Genomic DNA, 23,428 nt, shown 5'->3' on the forward strand with positions numbered 1-23,428 from the left:
ATATCCATCGTCACAAAATAGGAGTGAGAATTCAAGGATTAAGCAGAAACCGGTTTTCCTAATGCCAATTTCTTGGCACTGATACCATCACCACCACTCTACAAATACAGTCCAGTTACTTTTAATAATTTTAGTCAGTCCCCTAATGTTATTTCTGTTCAATGGTTATGACTATTACAATTCCAGTCTGTCTGAAGCTGTAGTCCACTGCCACGCTAAGCTCCCATGTGCCACTCAATTTAAGCCCCTAAGTGTCTCATATTTAGATTTATAAAGTAACCTCTTACTACAAATTTAATTTTAACTTGTATCTCACAAACTGTAAAACTCAAACTGTCTTGTGAACGGGCTAATCCTGCTATGCAGTATGCTGGTGTGCATTACTACTCTGGACAACTTATGGACCAACGGGCAATCAGTTTAGGAGGGAGATTTTTCACTTAAGTCTGTCCTTTATCTGATCTCAGCTCTGCTGACACCATTAAGTGCAAGGCAGGACCAGCCCCAGGTAGAAGGCCATTCATTCCATTGAAGAGAACACACCAAGACTCATTTACTGCACTGTCAACTGAAGGTGACGTGTCCACGGACACCTTTGAAAATGTGGCAGTTGAATTGCACAATGAAGTCACTCCATTTGATTTCCAAATCTATTTTTTTTCTTGTTAATCTGAGTAGTGTAATTGAAGGTTAGCACATAATTCTTCAAGGCATTGTTCATTGATTCCTTAACTCTATCAAAAGAAACATTTTGTAAGAAAGTCAACATAATGTAGTGTGTGAACATTCTTGAAATGACTTAAAATTAATAGCTTAAAATTCTTTTTAGTAAGAGTCAAAATAAACCATTCAAAACAAACGGATTTCTAAGTCTGTGGAGACATCAATTGCGCAATCATGTTGGACCACATCATGTAAATTCCGCACAGATTTTTTTTTTTTGTATGTTTGTTTCAGCAGTAATCTGTAAAAACAGCTATGAGTGTTGAAAAAAGCAGACATGCACACTTTTAACCCTAAGAAAAGTGTACACTTACAGAGTTGTGAAAACTGAATTACTTTGAAAACTGATTATGGGATCTTATGGCTCAGCTACTGAAGTACTGTTTGACATTTAGTAGGACTTCACTACTCATCTACTGTTTATCTTTATCACATTATTCCTCACACACAGGATTGTATTTGATCTGCACATAAGAAAATATACATAAGAGTATTCTTTCTTATAAAACAATAAAAAGAACACGTGGGTTTGAGATGAGCCTTTATAGAGTATGCTGTTTTGCAGCCCTTGTCTAACTTCTTAATACACAGATGTTGAGCCATCCAGGGACACAGTGAAGCAGTGTTTAGCGCTACTGTTGAATCAGGGATGCAGAATCCTGGGCTGGAAATCCATGGCCAGCTGATGCCTATGCAGACTGTTTACATTTTCCCCATGTTTGTGTGGGCTTTCCTCCCACGTGTCTAAAGATGTGCAGGTTAGATCAAAAAGAGATTCAATATTGGCCAAGCATGGACATGGGCATGGGTGGGCCTTGCAATGGATTGGTGCCCCATTCAGGGCTGATTCCTGCCCTGTAGCTCAAACAGGCTGGGATCCCCATGAATTTTATTTCATCTGTTGGACAATGTTCTGTTGTCCATTCATTTATTAAATTTGTGGTATAGTTTTCAGGTGATATGGAATTAATCCCAGTTGAGGTACCAGTCAACTTCAGAGCACATTCATTCATGCCCCCTGACTTGAATGGTTTCAGTCAGAATTGCCAATACAGCTAATCTCCATATATTTGGAATGCAGAAAAATGTGCAGGGATTAAAAAAAAAAACAGAATCTGGGAGAATGTTCAAAATCCACAAAGTCAGCAAATAAGGCTGGGATTGATGCTAACTAGTCTTCCTCCCTATATAAGTACCCATATACTGCACATCTGTTATCTAGCCTCCATCAAAATCAAAAAATGAAAATGTGCAAGCAACAGTCTAACAGCCAAATGCAAATCAGATGAATCCCCCTTTTCTTTCACCCTAATACTTATTTTTCAAGGGTGCAACTAAAGTCCAGTTTGAAGTTAAAGGCAAATGTATGCTTATCTAAATGAGTTTAAGATGCACAAAAAGCTGGCATAGCTTTTTAATTACAGGCCTGTCACAACAAGTCCAAATGCCTGTTTTGCTTATAAATTTGACATTACCTTTATGGAGGAGTTGAAGAGTGATCTGTTAGTTTATATCGTGCCAAAGAGAAGTCTTTGAGAAACTTAACAGTGAAAGAGTTCAATCACACGTCCAGACTGCAGTCTGGGGATTTGCTTTACCCCGATGTCAAGGGATCATACACTTTTACTCGGTGCTTAGGGCCGTTTCATGGTAAGCTGGAAGAACTGGCCATAATAACAAAATTATTATTTAATACCTGTCCTGGTTACTTCTGTTTAGAAAAATTGTATAAAAATATTACACAATAATATTAAAGAAAGAAAAAACAATGCTTGAAACGTTTAGTAAGATCTTCAGTAAATACAGTATTTTAAAGTAAAGACGAGATCACAGTTTATGTGATAAACAGAAGGCGAGTCTTCATTGAATAGTAAAAACAAAAATTATAACAGGTGTAAAATCCTTAATGTGGAAGGAGATAAGAATTAATGTTCCACATCTGAGAATAATTGAGGAGGAAATGTGTGATGTTAGCTCAGCTGTGAACTGTTAGGAGTCAAATCAGATGTATACCAATATGGGATAAACGTTAGAGAAATTGGTGGGGATGTGAAAGTTAAATGAGCTTTAAAATACTGGTTACACTAATTGCACTGTAATTCCATAATGTTGCCTTTCTCTATGTAATCACTCTTTACTGTGTATACTGTGTTTTTTAGTGCAGCTCAAAGAGACTCAGGACTTCAATGGAGCCAGTGTTAATGTTCTGAAAGTATTTGTTTTCTTAATCTTTTATTCTTTAAAATGACATGGTCAAGAACAGCTCCAAATAATGTCTGGAAGGGGACCTTTTGGGATAAGAATTGCAGGTAGGCTCACGTAATTCAAGAGCTGGGCTGTTAAATGATCAAATTAAGACTGCAGAGGGGGTGGCTGCTTGCTCTGCAGTCTACTTGTGACTTTACGCTGTAGGAAGATAAGTAAATCAATCAAGGTAAATAGGTAAATAACATTCAGTCTGGCTTTTATATAAGTAATATATAAATGTTTTTAAAACATAATCACAAACAGAACTGTGCACAATACCTTGGCGAGCTTGGTATGCCCTGCTGTTTCGCTGAAGGACATGAATGTGGCAGATTCACTGACAGGATGATGCCCAACCTCCTGCTACATCCAAACGGTGCAATCTTTTGCCTTTACACCTGGTGCAGCTACGTTGTTCTTATGTGTGACTGGATGTTTCTTGCAGGGAGGGCTTCTGTTCTCTTTCGCAGATGTGGAACCCTCATCCTCATCACCTCTTGTTATAGCACGTCTTCATTTGAAAACTAGCAGTGTCAGATCGGGAGGCGCACGAATGTGACTGAGAGAATAAAACTAAATAATGAAAAAAAAAAAGGCTAGCTTTTATAAGTAGCACAAATTTACACCGTCTGTTACAGACTTCAAATATATCAAATGTATGTTTTTATTCTATAATATTAACAACAAGAGCAGCTCACTACTCAAAATGATAAATCTAGAAAGTGCCCACGACCTCTTGATTATGAGTTAGCAATTTTTACCTCTGCACCACCCAAGCGGTTATGTCAGCATCATACCCAAACCCGATTTCTTTTCCTTCAGTTGTATTCTTGAATAAAAGCACACTTGTTTTATTATACAGTACTTGTACCTTTTGTGAAAGTGTTTATTTGATACTAGCAAAATACCTGCGCTTCGCAGCGGCGAAGTACTGCCTTAAAATTTTTATTAAGAAGAAAAGTAAAACTTTTTAATCTGAGGGAAAATATAACAATAATTATTTGTTAAGGATCTCTTTGTATGCCACGTTGTCAGTTCGGCTCTCCCGTTGTAATATGACCAAGCTGTGCGCTGAGCTTATTCTTGAGCATGCAACGTACAGTTGGCCATGTGAAAAGCAATCTTGTCTCAAATCTCACAGCTTGGATTGCTGCTGTCATAATCAGTTTGAGTTTCATGGTTTGTTTCAATTACGACAGTATTTGCAGGACTTGTGTTGAAGTGACAATCCGCATCTGTCAAGCATTCTAAGCATACAACCGGTTTCGTCGATAACTTCGCATCCAGCTTTTGAGAGTTTAAACATTCATAAACATCAAAGTATCCACTACTGAAATCGTCACCTGTGAATCTAAGATGTTTAAGAGGCATTGGTGGTTGTTGAAAGGTGTAAAATATTTGGCAGTTTTGGTACACTTGAAAGCGACAACCGAACAATTCAGCGGCAGCCATCAACTCACATGCAGAACCATAGGTGAAGGGCTTAAGCTTTCACTCTTCTTGTGCTCCTGTGTAGTATAATTATCTCATGTACCGTCATCAGTCCACACCTTGAACCTGTCCCAGTCATTCAATACATAAGACACAATGTTCCTCCGGATATCAAGAGTGAGCCTGATATGGCCGTGCAATATGTAACAAAGAGAATGGAAAAGGCAGGTGCCTCTCCGGGCATGGAAACCACTCAGTAAGTAGTTTGATCGATGGTGATCACCTCGATAGACATGTTAATGGGGGTACGGTTGGAATGATAAAGGAAATGGATACCTGAACAATGTAAACTAAGTTTAAAATACCTATACAATAACTATAATTGTAATAAACGAACAATAAAACAGCTGAGAAGCCGTGGATTAAATAAAAAGGCTGCGGTTATCAGCAGGGAGACGTGAGTACAGTGGTGAAGCAAGGAAGGGAATGAAGAGGCCGGAGCGACGGACGGCCTTATATATGCAGACAGCCAACAATGTGGGAGGCGTGGGGATGGGGGACCCAACACCGCCTCACACGGCGGCCGAGCTGCAGGCTATGGACGTATATATGTACGTAAGTAGGATTCAGTTAGCGTTGGGAACCCGCGTATCAAATTTCTTGAAGATGGGCCCATAGGTAACAAAGACCGTTGGAAAGTTCAATATGGCAGCCGACAGTGGCGTCATACCACCGAAATAAGTACGTACATCGGTTTCGGTTAGCGCAGGGAAGCTGCCTACCAAATTTTGTGAAGATGGGGCCATAAATAAGAAAGTTTAACATGGCGGATGTTGTCGACCGTTATGACTGTTACGCGTAGAATTTCGAAATGAAACCTGCTTAACTTTTGTAAGTAAGCTGTAAGGAATGAGCCTGCCAAATTTCAGCCTTCTACCTACACGGGAAGTTGGAAAATTAGTGATGAGTGAGTGAGTCAGTGAGGGCAACAAAGACCGTTGGAAGTTCAATATGGCGGCCGACAGTGGCGTCATACCACCAAAATAAGTATGTACATCAGTTTCAGTTAGCACAGGGAAGCTGCCTACCAAATTTCATGAAGATGGGGCCATAAATAAGAAAGTTTAACATGTCAGACGTTGTCGCTGGTGGACGTTGTCGACCGTTATGACTGTTAAGCATAGAATTTCAAAATGAAACCTGCTTAACTTTTGTAAGTAACCTGTAAGGAATGAGCCTGCCAAATTTGCCTTCTACCTACACGGGAACTTGGAGAATTAGTGATGAGTGAGTGAGTCAGTCAGTCAGTCATTGTGGGCTTTGCCTTTTATTAGTATAGATTTGGACTTCAGTCTTCACACATTATAAACTTTATGTCTACATTTTATTAATTACTAGCAGAATACCCGTGCTTCGCAGCGGAGAAGTAGTGTTTTAAAGAAGGTACGAAAAAGAAAAGGAAAAATTTTAAAAATAACGTAACATGATTGTTAATGTAATTGTTTTGTCATTGATATGAGTGTTGTTCTCATATCTATCTATCTATCTATCTATCTATATATCTCTCTATCTATCTATCTATCTATCTATCTATATATATATATATATATATATAGCAAAACCAGCTTGGCAGCGAGAAGTAGTGTGTTAAAGAAGGAAAGAGAAAGAAAAGGAAACATTTTGAAAATAACGTAACATGATTGTCAATGTAATTGTTTTGTCACTGTTATGAGTGTCGCTGTGATATATATATATATAGCAAAATACCAGCTCAGCGATATCATGTGTTAAAGAAGTTATGAAAAGAAAAGGAAACATTTTAAAAATAATGTAACATGATTGTCAAAGTAATTGTTTTGTGTATTTGGTGGCAGCGTCACAAAGTTGTTTTCGTAGCTGCATCAGAAAATGTACCACAACGTCTGACACGCCTCCTTTTTACTGTTTTCTCACAGCTTGGATTGCTGCTGTCATATATATATACACACACACATACATATATATATAATATACATATATACACATACATATCTTCATATCTACATATCTATATACATATCTACACACACAAATTATATATATGTGTGTATGTATGTATGTATGTGTGTGTGTGTGTGTGTGTGTGTGTATATATATATATATAATCTAGATAGTGTGTGTGTGTATATATATATATAATCTAGATAGGGTGTGTGTGTATATATATATATATATATATACACATACATACATATATATACTCATACATATACTTGTGTGTATGTTTGTATGTGTCTATATGTGTGTGTATAGCTTTGGTCACTGAGTGCAAGGGAAAAATAATGAAATATAGTCTATAAGTTATTAAACAGTAAAACATTAACGTTTTAAGAAGTACAGGTACATTGAGCACTACTGGAGTGGTTGCGGGTAAACTACATTTTAAAGACTGTGTAACAAACAGGTAAGTAACTAACAGCAGCTAAAATGTATATGGATCATCTCTCGGTAGTAGATCCCTTTTGAAAGGCTACACGACGGCTGTGGTATAGAAATTACATTTTCTATGTGAGCGTTCAAATTTGTGCCTCTGGTAATGTGCCTTACCGGCAATTAAAGAAAATTATTTTTGTGTCCTCTGCCGTGTTAAGAGAGAAAGGCTTTGGTTTGGGATAAAAGGAAAAAAGGTGTAAAGAAAGGAAAGTTGCCTTTTTCTTTTATATAGTATAGAGAGATGTGTTCGCTGGCGTTATGATCGCCTTTTGGGACAGTCGCGTGGGTCTTGTGTAGACTGGTGAGACGTCCCGCCATTAATCGGCTGTGATGGCACTGTGAGTCCTCCACTCGTATGCGTGTGTTCATAATCCGAGCTGAGGACCTGATAATCGATATCGTGCAAAAGAAAGTGTGAATCGCCTTAATATTATTTTGCCGTGGTGTAGAAAAGGGGTCCGTGTTTGCACTTGTCTGGGCTATAGCTCAGGGGCGGATGAAAAAATTAAAAGTGCTCACTTTGACTTAAGGCAGAAGCGCAGTCAGGTCTCAAAGGCCGGCACAGCTATGCACGCGCTGGCTGCTCGACTTTGCTGGGCAGGAGACCCCTTTTGCAGACACGTTCATGATATCAAAAGTCTCAGCTCTTTGGAGGTCATTCATATATTATATATATAGCAAAATACCCGCGCCTCGCAGCGGAGAAGTAGTGTGTTAAAGAAGTAATGAAAAAGAAAAGGAAACATTTTAATAATAACGTAACATGATTGACATTGTCATGAGTGTTGCTATCATATATATTCCTGCCTAAATAAGTCACCCTCGCTCTTACTTTTTACCGTTCATTTAATCATGGCTAGTGGCGGAAAAATTATAAAATGGAAGGAGGATGGCTTTACCAAAACAATTATTGATGGCGAATCGATTATTCATAAAGCTTGAATTGGTGATCTGTTTTTCTGTGTTAACCTCATATTTTTTCATACTTCTTCTCAAACTAAGGTGGTGCGAGGGTAAAATGAATCGGGATGCGCTGATCAATGTAATCGGTGTACCAGGAAATCATGCATTGACAAAAGCTCCCCTTTGCTTGTAATGCAAAGTGTGATTAAATGCATTATTTTTCAATGCGTTATGGAGCACATGCATCGAAGCTTCTCAGCTGTGCTTGTGCTAAGAAAAGGAAAGATTTTAAAAATAGCGTAACACGATTGTCAATGTGACCTTTTGTAAGTAGTGCCTGGAGGATTCAGTGTGTTGAAACTCTAGAGACAGCGTGTGTATTAACTTGAGGTAAATGGGAGGGGAGATGATGACGTGACTCCCCCACCCGCCTTAACTGTCAATCCCCACAAACACAGTCTCTCGGAATTTGCATAAGCACACCCCTTCACCTACAATTTTAACTTAGTTACAAAGTGATCAAAACTCTCGTTTATATCCTGCGTCCTCTCATTAAACTTGTATCCCGCATTACCTGTGGGCATGTGAAACGCCAGCGGTAGCCTGTCTATGAACTTAATTTAAAGTTTAGGTTTACACCTTGCTTTCTTTCCGAGGTAGCAGCACTCATGAATATGGTAGTATATGCCACTCGCTCGCTTCTTATTGTTTCGCTGCCTTCTCAATTATATAATGCATGTTTTCTTAAGCGCTTTTTGTAGGTCTTCCTGGTTTTCTACGTACTGCGTTGACAGTCAGTTCACGTGATTACGTGGGAGGCGTGATGATGTCACGAAACTCCGCCCCTACGCCTTTGCAGCTCTACTCCATTACAGTTAATGGAGAAAAATACCTTCCAGTTATGACCATTAGGCGTAGAATTTCGAAATGAAACCTGTCCAACTTTTGTAAGTAAGCTGTAAGGAATGAGCCTGCCAAATTTCAGCCTTCTACCTACACGGGAAGTTGGAGAATTAGTGATGAGTGAGTGAGTGAGTGAGTGAGTGAATGAGTGAGTGAGTGAGTGAGTGAGGGCTTTGCCTTTTATTAGTATAGATTACTAAAACATGAAGAAAATTTCTGTTTTAGTTATGTGTTCAACAATTCCTGCCTCGCATTTCCTGTAATCCTACATTTACATAGATCGTTGTAGACACAGAACACACATGAAACGTATGTGTTCCAAATGACCATATATTATTTACCCTCTACAATTCCAAGCACCTCACATCCAGATAAACAGACTTGAGCTCAGAGAATCTTCTGTGCGACTTGAGCTGTGTCAGTGTGGGGATGGGATAGCAGGCTGCTTGCTACCTGTGCTACTTGACACATTTGTAAAACAAAAGACACTAATGGAGAGGTGCGAAGGAATTTAACGTGTCCCAGGATTATAAATTTTTTTGTAGGCTTCAGGGATTCTAGTGTTAAGAGCATTATGCTCCTTGCTTTGTAATTATGTGGTTAATTGCTGCTGTTTAGGTAGGCCTAAGAGGCAGTTAGGACTTTGTTTTTTAAGGTTATTCTAGGACAGCACAGTAGCATAATGTTTAGCACTACTTCTTCACCTACAAATGGTCCTGTGTTCAAATTAATGTGGAGTCTGCCCTGTTTCCTTTACTCTGGGTACTCCACTTTCTTCCCACAGTTGCAAAGACATGCAAGTCAGATTAACAGGTAATTCAAAACTCTGTCTATGTGAGTGTAAGCATGTGGTTTTGAATGGACCTGCGATGGATGTATTACCTGTCTATTTATATTTCTTGTGTTGTGCCCAATGCCCAGGGATTGATTCTGTTTCCATGTTACCTTTAACTGATTTAAGCTCGTTTGAGAATATATTTTGATACTGTTCCCTCCTTTGTTGATAAATAATGTTTTTGTTTTCTTTTGGTTTTATTAGCTTTATTCTGGGTTAGGGAAAGATCAAGGGCACTGCCTATAGGAGGCAATATTTTCATATGTATTTCTGCCATTTAGAGTTTTTTGGGGCTCTAAATTTAGATACATTGGATTGGCTGACATCTCTGTCCAAAGCAATTTACAACATTTGAGATACAATTGGTTACATTTCCTTTGTTTTTCCAATTGAAGCACAGGCAGATCAGGGGACTTCCTCAAAGGAACACAGTCAGTAGCATAATTTGAACCCACAACCTCTGGGTAGTGGGGACGTACTTGTAATGGGTGATTTCAACTTTCCGAACAATGATTGGGAAGCCCCTATTGGGAATACAGAAGAGGAAACTGAAATGATATAGATAGCAAATGACTATTTTTTCACCCAGTTTGTCTCAAGCCCAATGCGTGGTGACACCTGCCTAGATCCCCATCTTTTCAAACAATATAGACAGAGTGAAAAGAACAGACGTTACTGATATTGTAAGCAACAGTGATCACAACATGGTAAAATATGAGATAATCTTTGAAAACACGCAAATGTACACCAAAACAAAGACTTGAGGAAAGCAGACTATATGGGGACAAGGAAATATCTACAAAATATCAAGCAAAAACTCAGCAACTATAAATGAAAGTTGGTGTCACTTCAGAGATCTTCTGGTCCACGCTTAAAGTAAGCAATAAAACAAAAAGACCAAAGAACTGTTCAATACATTTTTTTAAAAGCCAGGTAATTCTGACATAGAAGAATACCGGTAACTACAGCAAGAGATTAAAAAAAAGCATTTGAAACATCAAAAGAGACCATGAAATAAGAACTGCTAGAGAAGCCAAAATGAACAGCAAGCAATGTTTTCAGCACTTCTACAATAAAATGATGATAAAATTTAAGAAACCTTAGTGACACAAATGGAAAAAACATTGAAAATGAGAAGGAAATAGCAAATGAACTGACCAAATATTTCACCTAAGTGTTTAAAAGGAAGAAACAAGTGAAATGCCTCATTCAGAAGTAAAAACAATCTCTGAATTCACAGATTTTAAAATAGAAGTGTCAGATGTACTTTAAGCTCTCAATAAACTGAAGATGAATAAAACCCCTTGAATATGATGGGTTCTTACCAAATATATTGAAAGAAATGGAAGCTGTCTAAACCCTAATTAGGCATATTTCATCAGTCACTTCAGATAGGCGAAGTACCTGAGGACTAGAAAGCTGCAAATGTGACTTCAAGAAGGGAGACAAAATGGATCCTAGTAATTACAGACCAATTAGTCTTACTTCTGTGCCATGCAAAATTATGCAAACTATAATAAGAAATAAATTAGAAAATTACCTAAGCAAATATTCTAAATAGCAGCCAGCATGGGTTTATGAAAGTAAGGTCCTGACAAACCAATGTTTTAGAATTTTTTGAAGAACCAACCGGAACAGTAGACATAAACAAAGCATATAACATAATTTACCTACCCTTTCAAAATTGCTTTGATACAGTCCCACACCAAAGATTAATTCTTAATCTAGACGTTGTAGGCATCAGAGGTAACCTACAAACCTGGATATCTAGATGGTTAACCGGCAGGAGACAAAGAGCACAAGTAACGGGAGAATTATCCTCATTATCAGAATTATCAGCAGTCTGTCCTTGGCCCATTCCATTTTCTGATTTATATTAATGACATTTAATCTGGTATAATCAATAAACTTGTCAAATTCATACATGACACTAAAACTGGAAGGATGGCAGACACAGAGGAGGCAGCAAAAAGAATACAAAAAGACCTGGACAACCTTCAGAACTGGGCAAACACCTGAAAAATGCAGTTTAATGTAGAAAAGTGCAGTGCTACACCTGGGCAAAAGGAATATCAATTATAAATACAAGATGGGGCACACTGTCGAACAGGAAGCAACTTCTGAAAAAAAATTAGGGGGTTATGTTGACGCAACATTTTCATTGACTAAGCACTGCTCAGAAGCAATTAAAAAAGTAAATAAAATGTTAGGTTATATCATAAAACTGTTGAATTCAAGTCAAGGGACATTATCCTCTAACTATGTAATGCATTAGTAAGATCACATCTGGAGTATTGTGTGCAGTTCTGGTCACCATGGTACAACAAAGTTATACCAGCATGTGAAGCCGTGCAGAGGAGAGCAACAAAGTGCATCCCAGGACTTAGGGACATGCTCAAATCTGACAGACTCAGAGAATTAAATCTGTTTAGTCTTGAGCAGATGAGACTGCATGGGGACTTAATCCAGGTATTTGCAATCCTCAAAGATGTTGAAAAGTAGATCCAGGAACATTCTTTCAGCATAAGGGCGAATCACATACTCAAGGACATCGGTGGAAATTAAGGGGAAGAGCATTTAAAACTGAAGCCAGAAAGCACAGAGTTGTGGAACTCTGAAACAAACAACCAAGACATGGAGTTGAAGCAGAAATCTTGACAACCTTTAAGATGAATCAGGATGAGATATTAGGACAGCTTAGCTATTAGCTGAACAAATGGGTCTGATGGACTGATTGGTCTCCTCTAGTTTGTCAAATTTCTTATGTTCTTATATTTTCATTCCAAAGTCTTAGCCACTACATTACACGTTATAATAACCAGATTAAGACAATAGTGCCACTGATTGTACTGTGGCATCCTTGGGCATGGTATTACAAACAGAACAAGAATTAATTAACTGTGATCCATGTGTTACCATTTATTTTACAATAATGAGGTCTTTGATACGGAAGCCGAGAGAGGACATGCAATATCTGTTACTGTTTTCTAAACTAAGGCATAAACATATTTAAGTTTGCGTCAGCCCTTGATTGAACAAAAATGTGACGTGCTGATCAATACAGTTCTGCTCTTCTGCCATTTCAGACAGGATGTGGCTTATTTCATAATTTTGAGAAAACAAAATCTTTTGTTTTATCGAGATTAAGATAAAATTGTTCTGTTATCTTGAGAAAACAAAGTTCATTTTCTCGAGTTCTCGATTAATTTAGTCTTTTATCTCAAGGAAACAATTAAAAAAAAATAACGATATTGCACGTCCTCTCTCGGCTTCCATTCTTTGATCTATCTTTGTCTATCCCAGTTATAATTACCAGCTGAAACCCCATGAGAATTCTGACATATTTTATAGAATGCAATATATTTCTAGATTTCAAAAAAGGTGACAGGAAATATAGAGTATATATTTTTGTAACATTAAATTTAATGTAATTTGCCAAATGCTGTGACTCAGTAAGCCCATTCAAGGACCAGTGTCATCACATCTCCTAAAGCAACATGCAGGAAAAAAGAAAATCACGTTAAATACTGTATATATCTGTTAATGCCAGTAGGCTGCTGGTACAGCAGGAACAATGCTGTGCTTTGATTAACTCCAGTGAAGCAATAAATAACAAGAAGGTGTCATGTTCTTCTGTATTCTAGGCTGGAGACAAGCATTATCATCCAAGTTGTGCACGATGCAGCAGGTGCAACCAAATGTTTACAGAAGGAGAGGAAATGTACCTTCAAGGTAAGTCAAGCTTTGTCTCCTGATAATACTTCTGATGAAAAATGCATCTTTTATTCAGTCATCGATGATTAATCTCCCAAGGGGGCATAAGCATGAGTAGTGATGTCAATCAAAAGGAATTCAAAGAGAGACTTGTGTGGTGCTGAAAGCCTCTAATTTTGAGATACTATCAATCAAGAACTTGCCTTTAAAAAAAAAAAATAAAACAACCAAAAAATGCTTCCACTTGAAATGGCACATCAAAGTCTTAAAATCAGTAATTTTAAATATTAATTAAATTTTCTTGAATGAATGGATTGATATCTGTTGGATTTTATTTATCCATTATTAGTAGTTTCAAGTGCGCACCAGATAGTTTTAACCGCACAGTAACTGAAAAGGTAAAAAAAAGTAACCCTAACCCTATACATAATTTCTGATGCATATTAGTTATGTTTTATGGTTGCACTTAGCAAAACCCATCTAGCGCCTTCAATATCAGACAAAAATCTTTCTTATTCAGATGCAGACCATTTTTTGGATATTTTGTGTGCATCAATCGATAGCCATGAAGCTGACCTGAGCTTTGCAATTGTTGCTGTATATCTCCAATGTTACTATAGACCTTACGATGAGATAAGCCTTTAGACTTCAATATATGTTTTATGTAGGACTCCTTCTTCCGCTTGACGGCATGCCTTACCGACGGTGTCCATCAACGGGTTTGGGAATTGCCACCACGACAGGCACCAACCACCTTACGGCCATAGCTCCAGTCAGCCGTCTCAACATTAGAGGCACGGAACATGGCCCATTTGGACTCAGTGTCCCACACCTCCCTCAGGACATGGTCGAAGTTCTGCCGGAGGTGGGAGTTGAAGCTATTTCTGACAAGGGATTCTGCTAGATGTTCCCAGCAGACCCTCACAATACGTTTGGGCCTACCAGGCCTGACCGGCATCCTCCCCCACCATCAAAGCCAACTCACCACAAGGTGGTGATCAGTTGACAGCTCCAACCCCTCTCTTCACCTGAGTGTCCAAAACATGTGGCCACAAGTTTGATGACACGACCACGAAGTTGATCATCGAACTGAGGCCTAGGGTGTCCTGGTGCCAGGTTCACATATGGACACCCCTATGCTTGAACATGGAGTTTGTTATGCACAATTCGTGATGAGCACAGAAGTCCAATAACAAAACACTGCTTGGGTTCAGATCAGGGGGGTCATTCCTCCCAATCACGCCGTTCCAGGTCTCACTGTCATTGTCCACGTGAGCATTGAAGTCTCCCAGCAGAACGAGGGAGTCCCCAGAAGGTATGCTCTCTAGCGGCCCCTCAACGGACTCCAAAAAGGTTGGGTACTCCAAACTGCTGTTCGGCGCATACGCACAAACAACAGTTAGGACCCATCCCCCACCTGAAGGCGGAGGGAGGCTACCCTCTTGTTTACTGGGGTGAACCCCAATGAACAGGCTCCAAGTCGGGGGGGCAATAAGTATGCCCACACCCACTAGGCGCCTCTCACCAGGGGCAACTCCAGAGTGGTAGAGAGTCCAGCCCCTCTCAAGGAGATTGGTTCCAGAGTCCACGGTGTGCATCGAGGTGAGCCCGACTATATCTAGCCGGAACTTCTCGACCTCACGCACTAGCTCATGCTCCTTCCCCTTCAGAGAGGTGACATTCCATGTCCCAAGAGCCAGCTTCTGTAGCCGAGGATCGGACCGCAAGGTCCCCGCCTTCGGCCACCACCCAACTCACACTGCACCTGACCTCCTTGGACCCTCCCACAGGTGGTGAACCCATGAGAAGGGGGACCCACGTTGCCTCTTCAGGCTGTGTCCAGCCAAGCCCCATGGGTGCAGAGCCAGCCACCAGGCACTCGCCATCAAGCCCCGCCTCCAGGCCTGGCTCCAGAGGGGGGCCCCAGTGACCCGCATCTGGGCGAGGGAAAAGTTTTCCAAACTTGTCCAAAGTTTTTATTCTTCATGGTAGGTTTTCTGGACCGCTCTTTGTCTTGTCCCTCACCTAGGACCAGTTTGCCTTGGGTGACCCTACCAGGGGCATAAAGCCCCCGAAAACAGAGCTCCTAGGATCATTGGGACATGCAAACCCCTCCACCATGATAAGGTGGCGCCTCGAGGAGGAGTCTCCAATTTCCATTTTTCTTAAGTGCAACTATAAAACAGAACTAATATGCAGCAGAAATTATGTATAGGTATGGATCATATTTTTCTACACATCTAATCCATTTTTTAGATTAGCATTGGGTGTGAGGAAGGACTTAAATCAGAATGGGACACCATTACATGCCAGGATACACTCACATCCTAAAATTACATTAAAGTCACCAGTCTACTTAAAAAGTATGTAAATAATTCAGAGAACTCACAGAAAGCCTACAAACTTCCCACTGAAGGCACTTGCACAGGGTTTAAATTCCATGCCCTGCTTCCCATACCTAACGTTTGCATATACCAAGACTATTAAGACAATTTTGAAATGAAAATAAATAATTTGATCAGTTTGACATTAACTAAATATAAAGTGTTGCTAGTAAATGAAAGGGAAGGAAGAAGGCTGCTTTCAGTGTTGAGTATTTGATATTGATGTTGAGATACCCTGCGGTGGGTTGGCACCCTGCCCAGGATTGGTTCCTGCCTTGTGCCCTGTGTTGGCTGGGATTGGCTCCAGCAGACCCCCGTGACCCTGTATTCGGATTCAGCGGGTTAGAAAATGGATGGATGGATGTTGAGATACCCTTTAATATTGGCTTTTGGTGGTTGACAATGTGTTGATAGATCTTCATTTTGTGTGTGGCATTACTCGGCTGACATTTTATCATCACTGGTGCCTGTAGCATAATATATAACAAAACAGTGTCTGTTGTTCACTGCCTTATATGAGGTTAACTGTGGCCGTCTACTTCCTTGCCACCTTTCAACCCTGATGTCACCACTCACACCTTCCATAGCTCCTTCATGTGGCTTTACTTTTATCTTTTTTCTTCCACATTCCCTAACTGCACATTCACTCCACTAGCTGTGCCTCACACTGCTCATTTGAAGTCACAAGTCAAGTCCATGAGCTGGTTCAAGCCAGTATCTTTGCTGAGATTGCCAGTAGCCACATACCGAAGCCAAAGGATTTTAGCATAGGAATGGTTCTAATGAGTGCTGTCTTTTAAGTGTCTGATCCTCTCTCTCTTTCTTTGTCTCTAACTTAAACCCAAAGTCAACCACACACCACACAGACCCTATGCACAGCTTCACAGTATGAGTATGGTGTTTCTATGACCCCACCAATATTTTCGTGGTTAAGCCACTGTACAAATTTTCAACCTCTGGTTGCCCCACCATGTGTCAGTGTGCTGTATATTGTAAAGGTTTGGGCTTTATTAAGTTATGCTGCCCATAGTTAATTCTTTCTTTATATTATGTCCTTTTCTTAACAGTGCAATTAAATGTTAAAATGGCATTTGTTTAAAATTCAGATAAGTTTGTTTCTATTTTCATAATGTTAAGATCAGCTGTTTTTAGTAATAAAAGATAAATTCAGTGTGTAAGAAATGGTATATTAGTAGAAACAAATATTAGTAGTTTTGTGTCTTCAATAAGGCATCTGTAGGGTGGTGGTTATCCTGAGTTTGCAACTCTTTGTATTTAAAAGTTCAAATTTAAACTAGTTCATTAGAAGGTATTTAGGCTAGTTGGAATGTGTTTCATTCTTGAATCTATAATTTGCTTTATTTGTCTCTTAGGATCAACTGTTTGGCATCCAGACTGTAAGCATTCAACCAGAAGTGAAGAAAAGCACAGGGTAAGGTCCCTAATGATTTAGTGCATTATTTGATTAACTTGTTAACTCCTTCTGAAATTTAAAAAGTCTCTTGTTTGACTAAATGGATTTATCTAAAGTGTTTTATTTGCTTGACTTTAGGCATCTTACATATCACTAATAATAATAATATGCACATTTCCATATGCATATCCATTTTAATTTTATTGGCAACCGCAAATATGTCATGAAATGAGTGAGTGTAGGTGTGTGCCTTGTAAGGGGGACATTGAATCCTTCCTCATCCCTGATGCTATCAGAATTGACTGTGACATCCAGTGGCTCTGTTCAGAAATGTGTGGCTACATAAATATCGTAGAATTTTATTGGAATTTTACTCACTCTGTTAAACAATTAGTTGTATACAGAATATATATGTTAAATATCCTTAATTGGCTCACTTACTGACTGAAACAAAATTGTTGGCTATTTGTAAACAACCTAATGAGAAGTACTACAAACAACCTAAGAAAAAACATTTCCATTAATGAATCGATCTCATGGCAGTGAGGACCACAAAAATCCAAACTTACCAAAAAGTTAATTTACTTGTGAAAATAAATGGAGAAAAGTCGATGATATTTCACATTTAACAGTCAAAAAAGGAAATCTTAGTGCCAGTTGGTCTATGTCAGTTGCACAATAATGCAAATGGTAGTATATAGTATCCGACTGAAAATCAGCAGCATTGATCTGCTTGTGTACTTTTATTTCTCTTTATTTTGCATTCCTTATACAAAAATATACAGATATAAATAATTGTCAGCATTACAGAAGTGATATGAAAAAGGAAAGTTTACACATAAGGGTACCTCTTGATTTATGATTATGTGCTACCTATAGTTTGAGCTACTCATTGTAGGCACCAGTATACACAGTGGTCTGGTTAATCTTTTCAAGTTAAGTTTATCACTGTGCTGCTGTACTTGTAGTGACACTACTGCTCTAGACTGTGCATATAGTGGCCCTTCATACTGTTTGATTTATGACTGGTATTCATGTTCAAATTTTAAAGTTGTAAATGTTTGTAAGAATTTTTGGATTTTCCTTTTCATCAAATCCTGAAATGAATCATGTGAGTATATTAGAAAGTCAGCTGGAACCAAACTGAGACATGAGTATAGGCAGTCTGAACTTTACAGATGGTGCCACTCATACTTAAATAATGCACTAAGAGTGCATAAGTCAAACTTTAGTAGATTCAGTTAGGGTTTGTTGCAGTGAGCAAAAATACATAAACCTGAATAACAGGAGCTTTCCTTTTTTTATTTTATCTTCTGACATTCGAAGATATCGCTGAATACATCTGATTTAACACTTCTATCAGAATGAAATTACTCCATAGTTTGTCAAGAAGACATTTGTTACCAATACAATTTATAAATATCTTACATGTCAATGTCTCTTTATAAAATGAATAGCAAATAGAACTGGAGTTCAGTTTTTGAAAACTGTAATAGTACAGAGATTGGCATTGGTAGAATAAAATATTAGCCCATGTTATAATAAATAAGGAGGACTGATGGAGTGAGCGTTTCCAATTTGTGATTTTTCATTGAAGGGCTGAAAAGCATCAGGGCAATAAGCATACACCAGTGATCCTCTGCCACATTAACATCATGATGATAAAGCTGTCAGTTAATTTATGGTCCCTAAAGGCCCTTTAGAGATTTCACGGCTGCACTAAAAAAAGGGTTACATTGGACTGTCTTTCACTGGCTTTGTGAATCACTGTAATTATGCGCTTTCCTATTTAGGTTTCTGAATCACTATGGAAACAATGCTGGCAAAGTCTCTAAGGAAATTGTATCGAGTACAGCGTAACAGTGTTACACACACACATATCATGTCCCACCTTGTCACATGGACATAAGGCGCTAAACATGAATGCTCGTGCAGCATGGCACCAATCATTTTAACTCAAGTACAAAAATGTACCGAACTGAACAAAAGTCTAAGGCCACTCAGTTTAATTGTATTAAAATTATTTCCTATTGCTGTAGCTAAGGAAAACCGCTTGTGGAAAAACAATATACAGAAGAGACTTCAGTATACAAAAGATCATCATGTATGGAGAGACAACTGATAGCAGAATGTCTTAAGCAACAAAGCTGAAATTTTTGGTTCACAGAGATGCCAGTATGTCAGAAGTACAACGATGCCTGCCTATAGCCTTCTGTGACAAATACTGTTGGCTCTGTCATGATCTGGGGGTGCATTTCACATTTGTTTTAAGGAATATGGTCAGCCTTGATTGAGTGATGACGGCTGTATTTGAGTCAATGTGCTATTCCTTTGAGTAAAAAGCCTAACTGGCAAAATCTTTATCTTTCAGCACAATAATTCCCCAAATATAATCAAGACCTTCCTGGAGTGTATGTCTGCAAGAAGGAGTATAAATAGTAGAAGATTGGCCACCTCAGAGCCCCAATCTCAGCATAGCTTAAGCTTTTATTTATTAAGAGAAATGAACAAAAAATAGCAAAAGTCAAAATAAGAGTTATGGCTGATATGGACAAAATTATACTGCAAGATACCAAAGCAAACTGCTTCAATTTTGCATTCTAACAGAGGTTACACAAAATACTGACATGGTCTTAAAATACGAGACATTCTTGTTAATACTTTGTATTGTTTATTTGGGTTTATTCTAATATCATACCATATTTTCATGAGCATATTAGCACTTACTGCCCAAATAACAAGTTTGGATTCCAGCATGTGTAGTGTACACACACACGCAAACACACTGAAGAAATAACCGCACATACATCTCATTTCTCACATGAGCAGATACACAATTTTAGTACCCATTCTACTCTTTAAGACTTGTATACAAATTCTGAGATGCCTTATTCTGGTATGTTGGCATACCTTTTGCAAAAGAAAGTCAAATGTAAAATGCTCAAAGAAAACTGCCATTTACTTGGAATGAGTTTTGTGTAAGAAATTCATGCTCACTTGTTTTGGGAGCAACAGGAACGGACACTTAAATAAAACAGCCCTGATTACTGCATCCTGAACAGTTTTCTGTTGCTTGCCAGAAGATGGTTCTGAGGCATTCAGGCACAGGCTTGAGCTGCTTTTAGGCTATTGTATTATGTGTTGTGTGATATTTGCCCGGAGACCACATCTTTATAAAAGCACACGTTTATTTCTCCACAAATAAACACAGGTTTCAGTCCCGAACAACACACATAGCACTTAGCAATAATCCCCCGCAATGAACTTCTCTCTCTCTCTGTCCTTGGCCGCCTCTATTCTCCTCCTGGGAGCTTCGTCCTACTCCCACTCCCAACTCTGGCTCTTCGATTGCTGGAAGGCGGCCCCTTTTATTCCTGCCTGGATGTGTTCCAGGTGGCTGATGACACACTTCCGGCAGCACTTCCTGGTGTGGCGGAAGTGCTGCCTTTTACACCGGAAGCACTCCGGGCGTCCCTGGCAGATTCATCCGCCATCTTGCCTAGTGTGGCGGAAGTGGCAATTCTCCAGTTCCTATGAGGCAGGAGGCGCCCCCTGGTGGTGGCCACCGGTCCAAGCAGGCCAGAACCCTTTTTCTCCTTTCCCGTGGTCCTCTCCTAGTCGAAGCTATTATTGTCCTTTTCCAGTCCCTCCAGGCATCCCGGCCAGGTAATGACCCCTGCAATCTGCCACAGTTGTTATATTTTACAAGATTCAGAATGGCATGTGTTGTAATTCAGTCATGCATGCAAATATGAATTTTATTGCACTCTGTATACTTGACAAAAAACTCTTAACTGTATGATTACATTTTATTATGTTTTTTGTCAAATCAAATCCTTCCATTTGTGGAAAAGTCAATGCTATTGGCCCTTTGCATGTGGTCACTAAGTTTGCAATACCAATCGACATTCATTGTTATGCTCTTTGTGTAGCATGATCTGAACTCACGACAGAAACAACTCAGAGGAACAATATGCAGATTATGCAATAAAGTTAAGCCATGAGGCAAACAGAATAAAGTGGCAGAAACCAATTACTATTTTTTTTAAAGTGCACAATAAATAACATTAGAAAGACAAAAAAAGAGAATGCATGTTTGAATGAGTAAAATTAATTAGAAACTTTTACTGTTTCATGTCAATAGACATTTATTCAAATCCATGATATGATCGTTTGATGCCAATACAGAGTTGTGATTCACAACAATTTTGCAAGTATTTTTAAATATCTTTCTAACATTTCCGAATACCACTTCTGTGGTTGTTTTCTGTAGTAAGGAACCGAACAGTAAGCTCTGTGTATCTGTCCTCAAGTCCACATACCAAACTCCCCCCTGTTCTAACTTGGGTGCCAAGAATGCTTTCTGCAGTTCATAGTATTTATGCTTCTGGGGTTTAGGGTAAAGACTTTTGCAAACAGTGTGCCTTTCTCTTTTCGTTTTACTTAGTCACACTAGCCACCAACCCATCTGAGAAACATCTGACATAGGTTCAAGAGAGCACCAAAAACATTCTTACCAGTACTTAAGGCCTTGCAAATCTCTAGAAATCTCTGACCTTTGAATGCTTCTCCATCCTCCGAAGAATGAAGTGAAACTACACACATGCTAAACAAGATATTGGTACATTTTGCTCACCAAAGCATCACAGTGTACCCAACCATGCCTAGACTGTTCTTTCCTTGAAATAAAAGTTGTATCAATGATCAACAGTTGAATTATAGCTCTTTTAAATTCCTTCCCTCATCCCATTTATTTTCCTTTTCTGTCCCCACAGCTGAGCCTGAGAAACATCTGTCAGACAGTTGGGTGTAGAATATGGTGATGATCAGTTTTTTAAAAGTCACCTCACCGCTTACTCTCAGAATTTATCAATTAAACTTACAGTATTTTTTTTCAGCTCCCTAAATTTCCCCAAATATACAGTGCATCCGGAAAGTATTCACAGCGCATCACTTTTTCCACATTTTGTTATGTTACAGCCTTATTCCAAAATGGATTAAATTAATTTTTTTTCCTCAGAATTCTACACAAAACAACCCATAATGAGAATGTAAAAAAAGTTTACTTGAGGTTTTTGCAAATTTATTAAAAATAAAAAAACTGAGAAATCACATGTACATAAGTATTCAAAGCCTTTGCTCAATACTTTGTCGATGCACCTTTGGCAGCAATTACAGCCTCAAGTCTTTTTGAATATGATGCCACAAGCTTCGCACACCTATCCTTGGCCAGTTTCGCCCATTCCTCTTTGCAGCACCTCTCAAGCTCCATCAGGTTGGATGTGAAGCGTCGGTGCACAGCCATTTTAAGATCTCTCCAGTGATGTTCAATCGGATTCAAGTCTGATCTCTGGCTGGGCCACTCAAATACATTCACAGAGTTGTCCTGAAGCCACTCCTTTGATACTTCGCTGTGTGCTTAGGGTCGTTGTCCTGCTGAAAGATGAACCGTCGCCCCAGTTTGAGGTCAATAGTGCTCTGCAGTAGGTTTTCATCCAGGATGTCTCTGTACATTGCTGCAGTCATCTTTCCCTTTATCCTGACTAGTCTCCCAGTTCCTGCTGCTGAAAAACATCCCCACAGCATGATGCTGCCACCACCATGCTTCACTATAGGGATGGAATTGGCCTGGTTTCCTCCAAACGTGATGCCTGACATTCACACCAAAGAGTTCAATCTTAATTTTAGTTTCTCATGGTCTGAGAGTTCTTCAGGTGCCTTTTGGCAAACTCCTGGTGGGCTGCCATATGCCTTTTACTAAGGAATGGCTTCCGTCTGGCCACTCTACCATACAGGCCTGATTGGTGGATTGCTACAGAGATGGTTGTCCTTCTGGAAGGTTATCCTCTCTCCACAGAGGACCTCTGGAACTCTGACTAAGGCCCTTCTCCCCCGATCGCTCAGTTTAGATGGCCGGCCAGCTCTAGGAAGAGTCCTGGGGCCTCATGTATAACGCCGTGCGTAGAACTCACACTATAACATGGCGTAAGCATAAAAGCCGAAATGTGCTTACGCACAGAAAAATCCAGATGCAGGAATCTGTGCGTACTCCAACTTCCAGGTTCTTCCGTTACATAAATCCCGATCAGCGTGAAAACTAACGCTTCGTGCACGCGCATTATGTAACGCCCCAAATCCTCCCAGAATTACGCCTATTTGAATATGCAAATCAATATAAATCGCCCTTAAGCGCAGCCTTCTGTGAAAAGACAATGGGAAAAGCACGGGGAAAATATAAGAATTTCAGCGAATACCAAGTGGAGGCAAAGGAAAAACATACTATTTGTTCAAATAAACCGTGGTATAATCAACAAAATGAAGTTGATCGAGTGACATAGCGTGTTGGAGAAACTTGAAAGCTCACATTCACAAAATCGCACAGTGCCGGAAATAAAAAGAAGT

At 39.2% G+C, this 23,428-nt stretch overlaps 1 protein-coding gene across 29 annotated transcripts in view; it reads left to right on the forward strand.

Annotated features, from left to right (window-relative positions):
* The window catches only part of ablim1b (actin binding LIM protein 1b), a 513,083-nt gene that overhangs the window by 399,964 nt on the left and 89,691 nt on the right, over nucleotides 1–23,428 (forward strand). For all 29 annotated transcript variants that reach the window (XM_039775700.1, XM_039775776.1, XM_039775715.1 and 26 more), the window contains 2 exons: nucleotides 13,159–13,246; nucleotides 16,986–17,044. In XM_039775700.1, coding sequence (XP_039631634.1) covers nucleotides 13,159–13,246; nucleotides 16,986–17,044 — 147 coding nt within the window. The remainder of the gene's footprint in view (nucleotides 1–13,158; nucleotides 13,247–16,985; nucleotides 17,045–23,428) is intronic.

This window comes from Polypterus senegalus, chromosome 1, assembly GCF_016835505.1.
Source record: "Polypterus senegalus isolate Bchr_013 chromosome 1, ASM1683550v1, whole genome shotgun sequence".
Lineage (NCBI taxonomy): Eukaryota > Metazoa > Chordata > Cladistia > Polypteriformes > Polypteridae > Polypterus > Polypterus senegalus.